We start from the raw sequence: 14,758 nt of genomic DNA on the forward strand, positions 1-14,758 counted from the left end.
TACACACACCCCTCCTCCTCCTCCTCCTCCTCCTCCTCCTCCTCCTCCTCCTCCTCCTCCTTAAATAGCCCACTGAGAGAGAAAGGGAAGACCGACGAGATGCCCGGAAAGGAGTCTCGAACACGCCCGCCCGGTCCGGTCTGTCCGTGCATCGCCCGGCGACTCACCACGGTCACCACACCACGGTCACCACACCACGGTCACCACGGTCACCACGTGTCTCACGGACAAACTGCTCTCTCCACCAAAAACAACGGAAATTAACCTGAGCGGGATATAATTTCGGAATTATTATTATTATTATTATTATTATCATTATTATTATTATTATTACCACTCGGGCGACGAACGTATTGATTTACGTTTCATGACGAAGACAAAACGAGTTAGTTGTCGACGAGCGGCCTCGGATTGATTAAAAATACCATTTTTGACACGTGATAATGACGTCACGTTTCCCATTGCAAAAAAAGGACACCCCGAGAGTGGGGATTTTTCAGTGGAAATCTATTAATTACGTACACAAATATGATAAAATGTTTCACCAACCCCCTCCCACGTTTCCCTCTTCTTCCCCCTCCTCTACCAAGATGCTCCTGAAGTTTCTCTTCTCTTCCCTCCTCTTCCTCGTCCTCATCCCTCCCAAGCTCCTTCCATCCTCATACATTCCCCCAAACCTCCTTTCCCCTCCAAACATTCTTCCTTCTCTTCCCTTTCGTAGTTAACACAACTGCCCCCACCACCACCACCACCGGCCGCAAATCCATTTATCCCGGTGAGTGGCCCATAGGCAGGGCCGGATTTACTTGCTTGTTACTTGCTTGGCCAAACCTTATATGTATATATATATATATATATATATATATATATATATATATATATATATATATATATATATATATATATGTATATGACCAGGCAAGATGGCTGAATCATTCACGAGGTCCTGCTTTTCCCATCTATCAGGAGAGAAGATATTGAATTTGGTCTGATGGCTGAATCATTCACGAGGTCCTGCTTTTCCCATCTATCAGGAGAGGGGATATTGAATTTGGTCTGATGGCTGAATCATTTACGAGGTCCTGCTTTTCCCATCTATCAGGAGAGAAGATATTGAATTTGGTCTGATGGCTGAATCATTCACGAGTTCCTCCTTTTCCCATTGATCAGGATCGGGGATATTGAATTCGGTCTGATGGCTGAATCATTCACGAGGTCCTCCTTTTCCCATTGATCAGGATCGGGGATATTGAATTTGGTCTGATGGCTGAATCATTCACGAGGTCCTGCTTTTCCCATCTATCAAGAGAGGGGATATTGAATTCGGTCTGATGGCTGAATCATTCACGAGGTCCTCCTTTTCCCATTGATCAGGATCGGGGATATTGAATTTGGTCTGATGGCTGAATCATTACGAAGGTCTTGCTTTTCCCATCTATCAGGAGAGAAGATATTGAATTTGGTCTGATGGCTGAATCATTTACGAGACCGTGCTGTTCCCATTGATCAAAATAGGGGATATTGAACTTGGTCTGATGGCTGAATCATTCACGAGGTCCTGCTTTTCCCATCTATCATTATAGGGGATATTGAATTCGGTCTGATGGCTCAATCATTCATGAGGTCCTGCTTTTCCCATCGATCAGGAGAGGGGATATTGAACTTGGTCTGTGGACTGACACACAAGAGCCAACTCTTCGATACATAACATCAATGGAACTGCTAAAATGGTCTTAAACTCGAGGCCACAACATACGAGGTTTATCATGTGATTGCTGTCTTAAAATGATGATCTTTTCCTTCATTGTTGATTTGCTATTATTGTGACTTTCCAAACAGCTCCTGAAAGAAGTATTGATGATTGTGATAGTCACAAGTGACCTTCTACCTCATACATTGCTACCAAGTTAATAATGATTATTTACTTTGAAATAAGAATGTTCGATATAAAGATACAAGGAAATCTAACACAGACGGAGGCCATTCATCCCATCATGCCAGCACGAACACCACACCAACCCATCCACACAAGATCCAAGGAAGAAAATGCAAAAAAAAGAAACAATTTCATAATTAATAATTGTTTTATTTTATTTTTATTTTAAAATTTTTGTAGTTTTTGTATTTTTTTTTTAGTTTTTTTTAATTTTTCTTCTTTCCCTCAGGTGAGGGGGTATGGGCTTAGTTTAAAAAAAAAATACATCGACCACACAATACCCCTTGGCAAGACCCCCACTCACAGTACTCCGCACGCATACATACAAGCACCCATCATCGATGGTAGATGATGTTTTTGAAACTTTCAAACCAACGGTGGGTGTAGTGGGGCCACATGAGAATCGAATAATGTCACTTCAATTAAAGACGCAATCATTTCGAGAATCGAAATCAAAAATACAAAAGAGTGAAGAACATGCGGTCTACGTGCTGGGGATGATGACCGCACCAAGAAAGGGCAACGAAGAGCAACAAAAAGTTTTTACTTTCGTGAATCTAAAGGGAAATTATTCCAAATGTTAGAACTATGTACGGACATTCAATTCCTGATTTTTATTATAATTTCGAAGGATAATAAAATGTAGGTGAGAATTTTGAGGGAAGAAAGAAATGAAAGTTTGAAAATGAGGTCAATGGGAAATCTGAGCTTGTCTTTCAAAGTCACCAAAATGAGAGAAATCAGGTTCAAATGACTGGTAAACTCTAACTCTCTGAAACTGAGCTTCCATTTTTAATAAAAAGCAACTATTATGGCATCGTCAAACATGAGGTAGGTTGAAATGATTATTGTATCCTCACCCCCACCCAAGCTGGGTTGAATTACCGTGCTGTCCCATGCCGGGTTCTCCTCCAGCTCGCGTTTCCTTTCGGTGTAAGTTTTTGATGAATGTGAGCGGTTCTTTCTGAGCAAAAGGCTTGAGCGAAAACCGACTGGATGGACGCCATCTTTGGCCTACAACAATCCTAATTATTATTTTGTACCTTTTAAAAGCACAAGGCGAGCCAACTTGTGGCTTCGCTGACGGATGTAAACAAAAGGCAGGATGTTGTATTTCACAAACATATTGAATGTCTGACTATGAGTCTTAATGAATATGGAAAATGAAGTGAAACACACAAAAAAAAATTCTTTTTAGCCGCGTCGCTAAAAGCGGCTGAATCATGCGAACGAACGTAGCGAACGCTGGCTCCAAGAGAGCTCCGCGTTGTTGTTGGTGTTCTTCTTTTTCTTCTGAAGACAAAACCTTTAGACTCGGCTCTTTTATATACACGATCCGGATCTCCTTAAATACTAAACACCTGTACACATCCTCACAGAGACGGTGCCTTTTGAGAGCGTTTATCATGAACTTTTAAATATATTCGGACATTTGCTTCAAAGTTTCGAAAAGTTCACGTTACTATTTAAAGATTATTCCATTTAATGTGTTGTAATTTCGTAAATACACTATTTTCTCATCAAGAACGAGGAGCCTCGATGACGGGTCTCACTATTGGCTCCATCAAGGCACGTGACAAAATATCGGAAGTTGTTGTCCTTCTTCTTCTGGTGAAGACTTTATGACGCGGCTCTTGGACACATTTGTCCTTGTTTTTATAACACATAGTTGTTGTTGCTCTTCTTGTTGTTTGTGCCCTCCTTGTGTGAACTTATTTATAATATTGCTTCACGAAATATTACTGTATATAATCTTGTTTGCTCCTGTGTCCTTCTAAAGGGTTCCTGCTGTCGTAGAATAATAAATGTGACTCTTTGAACCACTACATTAAGCTCAAATTCCTTCTTCGTCTTCTTCTTCTTATTCTACAATACGGAGCAAGGGCTTTGGAAACGGACATTTTAAAGAGTAAATGGACAGGATTTTGTGTCCCAAGCAAATCAATTATTAGCTTTCTAACGGTACTGTTTTAATAATTCTACGATAGCAGGAACCACTAAAGCTCGAGGTCAGGATGCTTCTTCATCACATCACACCACACCACACACACACACACACACACACACTCGCCTTCTTTTAGTAATACCAGTACGTGCACGTAAAAAAAATATATATATAAATATTCCAACTGCGAGCAAGAATCAACAACCACACAGGCCGTTTCTTCGCTCTCGCGTGCCCGTACGTGCGTGGCGCAGAAGTTCGCATATGACAGTTACGATGATTCGCACTTTAGGTTTTAATGGCCAATTATTCAATTAGCGCCAATGTATTTTACCTTTTCGCAATATCGTCGCAAGGAAAAACAAAAAGAGAAGAGAAGAGAGAAAAAAAATTTACTTCCTGGTTCGGAGCATACCAGCACTCTGATGTTACCGAAATTTATGCACCGTCTAATATGAAAACGATCATAACTTGGGGCATTGTGTTTATCTATAAATGCACATAAGAAATCAAGAAATTATTAGAATACACGAAGTCATCACTATCCGGAAGCCCGTACATTGTAACCCGTAATGGGGAGCGCGGCTGAGCTTCCCTTCCCCATCGGCCACGCTCACGCAACAACATGTCTTGTCATTGGTTTGATAAATAAATGGCTATAACTGGGGAAGCACTTGTCCGATTAATATCAAACCTTGAAAAGGCGCATCCTCAGGTCCCCAGCAATATATCTGGCAAGTTTCAATTAGATCAGACCAGTGGTTGGCGAGAAACAGCGGTCACACACACACACACACACACACACACACACACACACACACACACACACACACACACACACACACACACACACACACACACACACACACACACACACACACACACACATTGCTGGAATTATAGATGGACTAGTACGTGCCCATAAAAAAAAATAATAAAATTTTTTTATAAATAAATATTCAAACCGCGAGCAACAAACAACAACCACACAGGCCGTTTCTTCGCTCTCGCGTGCCTGTACGTGTGTGGCCCGGAAGTTCGCATATTATTGGCAGTTACGATTATTCGCAATTTAGTTTTAATACCCAATTATTCAATTAGCGCCAATGTATTTTAACTTTTTCGCAATGTCGTGGCAAGGAAAAACAAAAAGAGAAGAGAAGAGAGAGAGAAAAAAAATTTACTTCCTGGTTCGGAGCATACCAGCACTCTGATGTTACCAAAATTTATGCACCGTCTAAAATGAAAACGATCATAACTTGGGGCATAGTGTTTATCTATAAATGCACATAAGAAATCGAGAAATTATTAGAATACATGAAGTCATCATGATCCGGAAGCCCGTACGTTGTAACCCATAATGGGGAACATGGCTGAGCTTCCCTTCCCCATCGGCCACGCCCATGCAACAACGTGTCTTGTCATTGGTTTGGTAAATAAATGGCCATAACTTGGGAAGCACTTGTCCGATTAATATCAAACCTTGAAAGGGCACATCATCAGGTCCTCAGCAATATATCTGGCAAGTTTCAATTAGATCGGACCAGTGGTTGGCGAGAAACAGTGGTCACACACACACACACACACACACACACACACACACACACACACACACACACACACACACACACACTGTTGGAATTATAGATAGACTAGTATGTGCCCGTAAAAAAATAAATAAATAAATAAATTAAAATTCAAACCGCGAGCAACAAACAACAACCACACAGGCCGTTTCTTCGCTCTCGCGTGCCCGTACGTGTGTGGCCCGGAAGTTCGCATATTATTCGCAGTTACGATGATTCGCAATTTAGTTTTAATACCCAATTATTCAATTAGCGCACACCTATTTTACCTTTTCGCAATATCGTGGCAAGGAAAAACAAAAAGAGAAGAGAAGAGAGAGAAAAAAAATTTACTTCCTGGTTCGGAGCACACCAGCTCACTCTGATGTTACCGAAATTTATGCACCGTCTAATATGAAAACGATCATAACTTGGGGCATAGTGTTTATCTATAAATGCGCATAATAAATTGAGAAATTATTAGAATACACAAAGTCATCATTATCCGGAAACCCGTACGTTGTAACCCGTAATGTGGAACACGGCTGAGTTTCCCTTCCCCATCGGCCACGCCCACGCAACAACGTGTGTTGTCATTGGTTTGGTAAATAAATGGCCATAACTTGGGAAGGACTTGTCCGATTAATATCAAACCTTGAAAAGGCACATCCTCAGGTCCCTTGCAATATACCTGGCAAGTTTCAATTAGATCGGACCAGTGGTTGTCAAGAAACAGCGGTCACACACACACACAAACACACACACACACACACACACACACACACAGACACACATTTCTGGAATTATAGATAGACTAGTACATGCCCGTAAAAAAAAAATAATAATAAAAAAATTATTAAATAAATATTCCAACCGTGAGCAACAAACAACAACCACACAGGCCGTTTCTTCGCTCTCACGTGCCCGTATGTGCGTGGTGCGGAAGTTCGCATATCACAGTTACGATGATTCGCAATTTAGGTTTTAATGGCCAATTATTCAATTAGCGCCAACGTATTTTGCCTTTTCACATTGTCATCGCAAGGAAAAACAAAAAGAGAAGAGAAGAGAGAAAAAAAAAATTACTTCCTGGTTCAGAGCATACCAGCACTCTGATGTTACCGAAATTTATGCACCGTCTAAAACGAAAACGATCATAATTTGCGGTATGAAAACGATCATAACTTGCGGCATTGTGTTTATCTATAAATGCGCATAAGAAATCGAGAAATTATTAGAATACACGAAGTCATCACTCTCCGGATGCCCGTACGTTGTAACCCGTAATGGGGAACGCAGCTGAGCTTCCCTTCCCCATCGGCCACGCCCACGCAACAACATGCCTTGTCATTGGTTTGGCAAATAAATGGCCATAACTTGGGAAGCACTTGTCCGATTAATATCAAACCTTGAAAAGGCACATCCTCAGGTCCCAAGCAATATATCTGGCAAGTTTCAATTAGATCGGACCAGTGGTTGTTGAGAAACAGCGCTCTCCGGAACACACACAGACACAGACACAGACACAGACACAGACACAGACACAGACACAGACACACACACACACACACACACACACACACACACACACACACACACACACACACACTGCTGGAATTATAGATAGATGAAGGTGGCAGAAGAGAAATGAGGTTGCAAAATATGAAGAGGATGAGATTTAAGCTTATTTCTAAAGGAGGTGATAAACATTCAAGACGCAAACATTCTCTTCCAGCGCACATCACAATTTACTCGACTAACTCATGTGGGTTTGCCTTATAGTCGAGCCTGTGGTCTGAGGTGTGCTGCTAGGCCCAAGAGAAATGCTATGTCTATGAGCGATTTTAGACCTTGGATGGGCTGACAAATACCCGAGAGGTATGCACACTCTCCTCCGAGCTTTCTAGCCTTGGTCCAAATCTTGACCCAGTTATAAGTTGTCACGCTTGTTTGTTTGACACACAGGGCCATGTATGAATCGGATGGACATGAAGCGCGAGGACTCCTCCGCCACAACGGCTTGGTGGTTGATGAACATTAAAGACCCCACGGAGTATTTTGAAAAGAGTAGGTGAGCGATCGCCGGCACCCCAAACAAATTACAAATTCCTGCTCAAAAAAACCACACCCAAGAGATCATGTCACCTGCAGGTTGGTGCTACACATAAAATGATGGTCAGTCATACACTTGTACCATTTTTTCCCACATCATCCCTCTATATGGAGTACTACCATACTCTATGATATTGAAAAATAAGAAACAGGCGCTTTTTTGGACTAGCATGAGTACCTCGTTCGTAGACCCCTTTGAACGTACTCGCAACATGAAGCACTCAGATTCAGATGCATGTTTTTCACCGAGACATTTGAAATGCCAAGTCCTTTTTCATGTTGCAATTATAAAACAAGTATTAACTGTGTGATGCCAACAGATGGCATGTTAGCACCGTGAAGGACTTAACTTCACACACACACACACACACACCTTTCTTTGTTTCTTATCTGCTATTATTCCAAATTCTAAACCTCACTCCTCCGACACTATCACGTTATACATCCAGGAAAGGGTTTCGGAGAGCCATTTGCATTTGATGTCAAAGTGTTTTCAGAAAATAATTGGTCAGTGCTTTGGGTCATCGTAGTTTTCCATATTTCTTCCTTGACATTCTTGGATATCCCACCTGGAAGAGATTTGGATTCATTAGCTGCTGTCTCGGATGCCTCGTCTTGTTCTTGGTTTTGGCAGCAGGAGCAGCACCTGCAATGGTTCTTGGTTTGAGAAATAGTGATGGAAATGGCCTTATCAAGGGGCCTTAATGAGTGCATCCACAGTGGCAAGAAGTTCCAAGTGCGAAGGCATAAGGGTAGACGTGATGAGCAGTGGGACTGCAGGACGTTGAGGAGAATGACAACAATTATAATTGCGACGATGGGCAAACCGACACCCAGGAGCACCTTCCAGCCGGCCAGCGAGAGGCCGAGCACAACACCGGGCAGCATGAAAAATGCGATGAGGAGGTAAAGAACGGCAAACCAGCGGTACTTGGCCGTGCAGTTTCCCAGCATCTTAGCCAGCTTGATTGGCACGCGCATGAACGGGATGGGGAAATAGATGACGATGCCGCTGACATTGAAGAAGAAGTGACAGAGGGCGATCTGCGTAATGGCAGTAGAATTATAAAGCATTTGTTTCAAACATGCATCTTACAGTCATTCTCCAATTTTAAAGCAATATCATCATTTTAAGTGGCCTTCCATGGTGATTGTGTGTCATGTTGCATAAGTAGTTCAGCAGACTACAGATAAATTAGTTGAATTTAAAAAGAACCCCAAAAGTGGTCGAGTTATTCACTTTGGCTCTGTACTGTCTTTCCAAATCCATTTTGAGCATCCTTTTCTTCTTGGAATGTTTTTGTTTTTAGGTTCAGTATTGCTTTCTAATTGTGGAGAATGGAGAGTGAGGCAAAACATGGGTATGTTGAGTTTTCATGATCTCCCTAATACAAGGGAACATTGAACGAGGGGTCATTTGCTCGGCTTAGCTATGCCGAGTTTATCCTTATCCCATTAATTCAATCCACCCATTTACTTATCATACATGTACTAACCTCATTCCCAAGTCCCAACAATTACTTAACGTCACATTGTCACTTAATACATGCTTCCCATACGTATCCTGAACACGCCCCTGGTTACCACCCCAATAACCTTCTCTTTTTGAGAGATATAATAGCACAGGATCTATAATGTTCACAACATAAATGCAGACAAAACAGCTAAGTTCAGATCCATAACCGAAGGACTCCATGCTCCACAATGCAACATCCTCTGCAGAGTGCAGGTTTGCTGTTAGTTGAATTTGACTCAACAGGGTGAACATATTGAGATCCAAACATCTCAGAAGTGAACAAGTTACCGAGTGAACTACGATTCCTCCCGAGCTTTCACAACCAGCACTTCGTAGAGGTCTCCTATCCAAGTTCTAACTGTGCTCCCCTTTGATTAACAAGTGAGATTAGGCACATTGAAACCAAGAAGTATTCTTCATATTTACTTACTGTACACCCTAAAATAATATCCAGGATATTGTTACCTGATGTCAGGCGAGGGATTCCTTGTGAGATTCTGTACAAAACTTTGTAAAAAGGATCATCAACATCATCATCATGTACCATGCCCTATGCAGGGCGTTTGTGCTGCCAAAGCAGTTACGAGGCCACAATCCTGGTCGTGTCACCACTCCGACTCAGGAAGCCAGGGCAGGAATTTGGAATTTGGCCATGGTGCTAGCGTCTTGGTGATAGCTCACCTACTCTTTGCAAAAGACACCGTGGGACCTCAAACGTCAACCAAGCAATGCCGGCAGATGGGACATTCAGTTTAACGTCCATCAGGGGGACGGTACACACATTGATGAATTACTCTGCCTATGAAACACCGGGATGACAGTTTATAGCTAGGTCGGGATTCAAACCTAGGCTAGACAGCTCAGAGGTGAGTGTACTTATCTCTCGGGGCTATAAGTCACTCTACCAGGCCAGCTCAATGGTAAGTGCCCCACCTTGAAACATCCGGTTGAACTTACATTTTTTTGGTTTATGCCACCAAAATCGAATCATTGCCTTTGTATACAGTGCCCATAGAAAGTCTACACCCCCTTTCAAAATGTTCACATTTTTTGCCTTATAGCCTGGAATTAATTACATTAAATCAAACTTTTTCCACCTTTATTTACACATAGTAACCCACAACTTCCAAGTGAAAAACAAATTATCCAAATTTCAGAAAATTAATTAAAAATACAAAACTATAATATGTTGGTTGGATCAGTGTCCAGCCCCCATATAACAGCAATTGTAAATTAGCTCAGGTGTAACCAATCACCTTCAAAATCACACACCAACTTAATTGGCTCCACCTGTGTTAAATTGAAGTGATTCTGATTATTTCAGAATAAAATCAGCTGTTCCTGTAGGTTTCCTCTGCTGGGTGGTGAATTTTACAACAGACTCAACCATGAGCACTAAGAAGCTTTCAAAAGACCTCATGGATAAAGTTGTGGAAATGTACAGAACAGGGATGGGTATAAAAAAATTTCAAAGGCCTTGAATATCCCTTGGAGCACAGTCAAGACAATCATTAAGAAGTCGAAGATGTGTGGTACCACCAAGACCCTGCTGAGATATAGCTGTCCCTCCAAACTGGACCACCAAGCAAGGAGGAGGTTGATGAGAGGGGCTACCAAGTGGCCATTGGAAACTTTCAAAGAGCTACAGGCCTTTATGACAAAGACTGGTCACTATGTGCATGTGACAACAATATCCCGCACTCCACAAGTCTGGCCTGTATGGTGCGGTGGCAAGAAGTAAGCCATGACTCAAAAAAGCCCACCTTCAATCCCATTCGAGGTATGCAAAAAAATCACTCTTGAGTTTCTGAAGCCATGTGGCAAAAGGTTTTGTGGTTTGACGAAACCAAGATGGAACTTTTTGGCCCAAACGCAAAATGTTATGTTTAGTGCAAACCCAACACAGCACATCGCCCAAAGAACACCATCCACACTGTGAAGCATGGTGGTGAAAGCATCATGTTGTGGGGATGTTTCTCATCAGCAAGGACTGGGACACTTGTCAGGATAGAAGGGGAAAATTGATGGAGCAAAATATAGAAAAATCCTGGAGGACAACCTGCTGCCCTCTGCAAGAAAGCTGAAATTGAGATGGAAGTTCACCTTTCAGAATGACAACGACCCGAAGCACACAGCCAAAGCTACACTGGAGTGGCTGAGGAACAAAACGAAAATTGTCCTTGAGTGGCCCAGTCAGAGCCTCCACCTAAATCCAATTGAAAATCTGTAGCATAACTTGAAGATTGCTGTCTATCAACACTCCCTACAGAACTTGAATGAGCTCAAACAGTTTTGTACAGAAGAATTGGCAAATATTGTCTAATCAAGGTGTGTAAAGTTGGTGGAGACCTATCCCAACAGACTCACAGCTGTAATTGCTGTCAAAGGTGCTTCTACGAAGTTTTAACACAGGGGGGTGGACACTTCTTCAACCAAGATAGTCTAGTTTTGTGTTTTTAATTAATTTTCGGAAATTTGTAGAATTTGTTTTTCACTTGGAAGTTGTGGGTTACGATATATAAATATAGGTAGAAAAAGTCTGATTTAATGCAATTTGTTGCCAAGCTGTATGTATAAGGCAACAAAAGGTGAAAATTTTGAAAGGGGGTTTCTCCCTCTGGGGGCACTGTATGTCTGTAACTTTCTGTAGTTACAGTAACATTTCTGTAGTAACATTGCATCTCTGTGCAGTGTCTGTCCTGTCCTGCGTTGTAACTGAACTACTCCCTCAAACTTTTGTGAAATCGTACCAAATTCCTGGACTCCACCGACCTCTCCGGTGTTTCCTAAAGGAATGCACAGGAGGTACTCCCACGGAGTGGGTTTTCAGATTTTTTATGCTTTTGGAATGTTTTGCGGAATGAAGGGTTTTACGGTGGCCGGAGTGCAAATCCTGCCACCAACCTCCAAATAAAAAGTAACCCAACTGCAGGAGGACGTCCGCAGACACAGTTGGGTACTAGATATGGATGGCCGTTGGCTCACAAGGGGCTCCTCCACCCTTTGACAGGTTTAGTTCTTCATCCTGCTGGGTGTCCATATCATACACCCTCCTCACCAAGAAACTTGGTGGGCGAAATGGTTTAGTCGCCGACAACCATGGAACAGGGTAGTACAGGTTTACATGGTACCCACAGCAAGTCACAGATCTAATCTAACCTGACCTCACATTTCATGAGTGTCTTAATTAAACAAGTCCTTGAACTCAACGAAGTAGTTGTATCTGAACTGGTACCTTTGTTATTTGTGCAATTAAAATTGTAAAATGAGTAAACTTTTGGTGTGTGTGTGTGTGTGTGTGTGTGTGTGTGTGTGTGTGTGTGTGTGTGTGTGTGTGTGTGTGTGTGTGTGTGTGTGTGTGTGTGTGTACCTGCAGGGCCTCAAAGAGCGTCTCGCTTGGGCTTGTGAGGGAGGCAAGAATGGCGGTGAATGTTGTACCGATGTTGGAACCCAAGATGAGTGGATAGGCTCTCTCGAGAGTAATCACTCCGATACCTGGATCATGATTGAGACTTTCAAGGGTCCATTATAAATGTAACATTTTCAAGATAAATAACCATTTACATTAAGGATCCAGTGATAATAAGAGTCTTCATTATTCTTGTCTGCTTTTCTCATTTGATATTGCGAATTCTCATCCAAACGTGTAAATTGGATGGGTTTTCCCCCCACCCCTCTCGACAAGGTCGGAGATGAGGACATTAAAATGAGCTCTGTCCTACCTTCCGATCCATTCGTCCATGTACTTTTGTGTATTAGATATTTCAAAAACCGTTCAAGATTTATCTTTCATATTACAGTTATCTATGCCTCATGACATTATCTCAATTTGATTACGTCACGGCTGTGATTGGCTGAATTATGTTGCCATGGAAACCATCTCGATAACTTGGCTTGTGTATGCGATATTTCAAAAAACGTTCAAGATTTAGCTTTCATATTGCAGATCTATTCCTTATACCGCCCAAAATACAGGGGACCAAGAGTATCAGCTCCTTCATCTGATTATGGTAATTCTTCTTCCATTGTGCTTTTCCATCAAAAGTCATTTAGACAATGTTGCAGGTTCATACAGTGTTTGTCTGTCTGGATGACTGTCTGTCTGTCTGTCTGTCTGTCTGTCTGTCTGTCTGTCTGTCTGTCTGTCTGTCTCTCTCTCTCTCTCTCTCTCTCTCTCTCTCTCTCTCTCTCTCTGTCTTTCTCTCTCTCTCTCTCTCTCTCTCTCTCTCTCTCTCTCTCTCTCTCTCTATCCCTCTCTCTCTATCCCTCTCTCTCTAACCCACTCTCTAACCCGCTCTCTCTAACCCTCTCTCTCTAACCCTCTCTCTCTATCCCTCTCTCTCTATCCCTCTCTCTCTCTCTCTAACCCACTCTCTCTTAACCCGCTCTCTCTTAACCCGCTCTCTCTAACCCGCTCTCTCTAACCCGCTCTCTCTAACCCGCTCTCTCTAACCCGCTCTCTCTACCCCCCTCTCTCTAACCCGCTCTCTCTAACCCGCTCTCTCTAACCCGCTCCCTCTAACCCGCTGTCTCTGACCCGCTCTCTCTAACCCGCTCTCTCTAACTCTCTCTCTCTCTCTCTCTCTCTCTCTGTCTCTCTCTCTCTCTCTCTCTCTCTCTCTCTCTCTCTCTCTCTCTCTCTCTCTCTCTCTCTCTCTCTCTCTCTCTCTCTCTCTCTCTCTCTCATTACCTCTGCCACCGAAAGTGGACGGAGGTTATGTTTTCACCCCTGTTGGGTGGTCACTAGACTATTGGGTGGTCGCTAGACTACCGTTATTCTCAGGTTTTCCGTCTGTCTGTATGTCTGTCTGTCTGTTTGTTTGTATGTAATAGACAGCTCTGGAGGCCAGAGGAGTCAACCGATTTTGATGAAACTTGACAGGTAGGTTCATACCAGGATGTAGTTGTATGCTTTTGAGCACCGTTGCTATGGATGCCACCGTTGCCTAGCAACGGAACTTTGAAATTTTTGAAAAAATCAGAAAAAATATTTTTTCCCAGAAAATCAAAAATCGGCTTCCGCGCTTTTATGTGCACTATAATCAACCTCTGTCAAAAATTTTCAGCCCGATCCGTCAAAAACTGTATGACTAGTATGCAATTATGTCACGACCACTCATGTCGCCTACCGGATTGTTGGGTCGCCGAAATAGGTGACCCTTATTGTCAGTAATTATGTCTGTTTGTTTGGATGTTTGTTCGTTTGTCATCAGCATAAATGGTAGTAAACGTGGGCGGATTTTGACCAAACTCGGGTAGTAGGTACATCTTATGACCTAGTACTTTGGAAATTGTGATGGTTGCTAGGGACGCTTTGGTTCCCCATCAACAACCGAAAAACCTTCAAAATCGGTACCGTTCACGCGAAATCAATTCCGAAAGCCATTATCCCACGTAAGGTTATGAAATTTGGCAGGAATGATCTACAGGTGATGCTCTATCAAATAAATTCTGGTTTTTGTGACATATGGAATACTTTACCCGCAGCTCCCCCTACAATTAGGGTATGCGCGAAAATTGGCAAAAATTGAAGGCCCCCGAGTGACCAGGTGAGTGCATCGATACGAATGAAACGTGGCAGGTTCATGGTACTCAATGAGTACTACACCTTTGCCTCAGGACATATTGACCGATTTCGCTTAGGTCAGCTGTCAAAGGTCAATTAGTGCAAAAATCGATAATAT

The 14,758-nt window shown here is 42.4% G+C and overlaps 1 protein-coding gene and 1 long non-coding RNA gene across 2 annotated transcripts in view; one reads left to right on the forward strand and one right to left on the reverse strand.

The window, feature by feature from the left end:
* Nucleotides 1–4: 4 nt before the first annotated feature.
* LOC147015785 (uncharacterized) lies at nucleotides 5–12,800 on the forward strand. Its single transcript, XR_015049856.1, has 3 exons — nucleotides 5–138; nucleotides 7,412–7,517; nucleotides 12,451–12,800. It is a non-coding gene; the product is annotated as an uncharacterized LOC147015785 (long non-coding RNA).
* LOC147015786 (sodium-dependent phosphate transport protein 2B-like) overlaps nucleotides 7,512–14,758 on the reverse strand; it is a 69,242-nt gene continuing 61,995 nt past the window's right edge. Inside the window, exons 12-13 of the mRNA XM_085848292.1 lie at nucleotides 12,445–12,569; nucleotides 7,512–8,602 (exon numbers count right to left, since the gene is read on the reverse strand). Coding sequence (XP_085704418.1) covers nucleotides 7,991–8,602; nucleotides 12,445–12,569 — 737 coding nt within the window. The 3' untranslated portion in view covers nucleotides 7,512–7,990. The remainder of the gene's footprint in view (nucleotides 8,603–12,444; nucleotides 12,570–14,758) is intronic.

The sequence above is a fragment of the Eptatretus burgeri genome, chromosome 12, assembly GCF_056783735.1.
Source record: "Eptatretus burgeri isolate ZD-2024b chromosome 12, Ebu_testis_v1, whole genome shotgun sequence".
Taxonomy (NCBI): domain Eukaryota; kingdom Metazoa; phylum Chordata; class Myxini; order Myxiniformes; family Myxinidae; genus Eptatretus; species Eptatretus burgeri.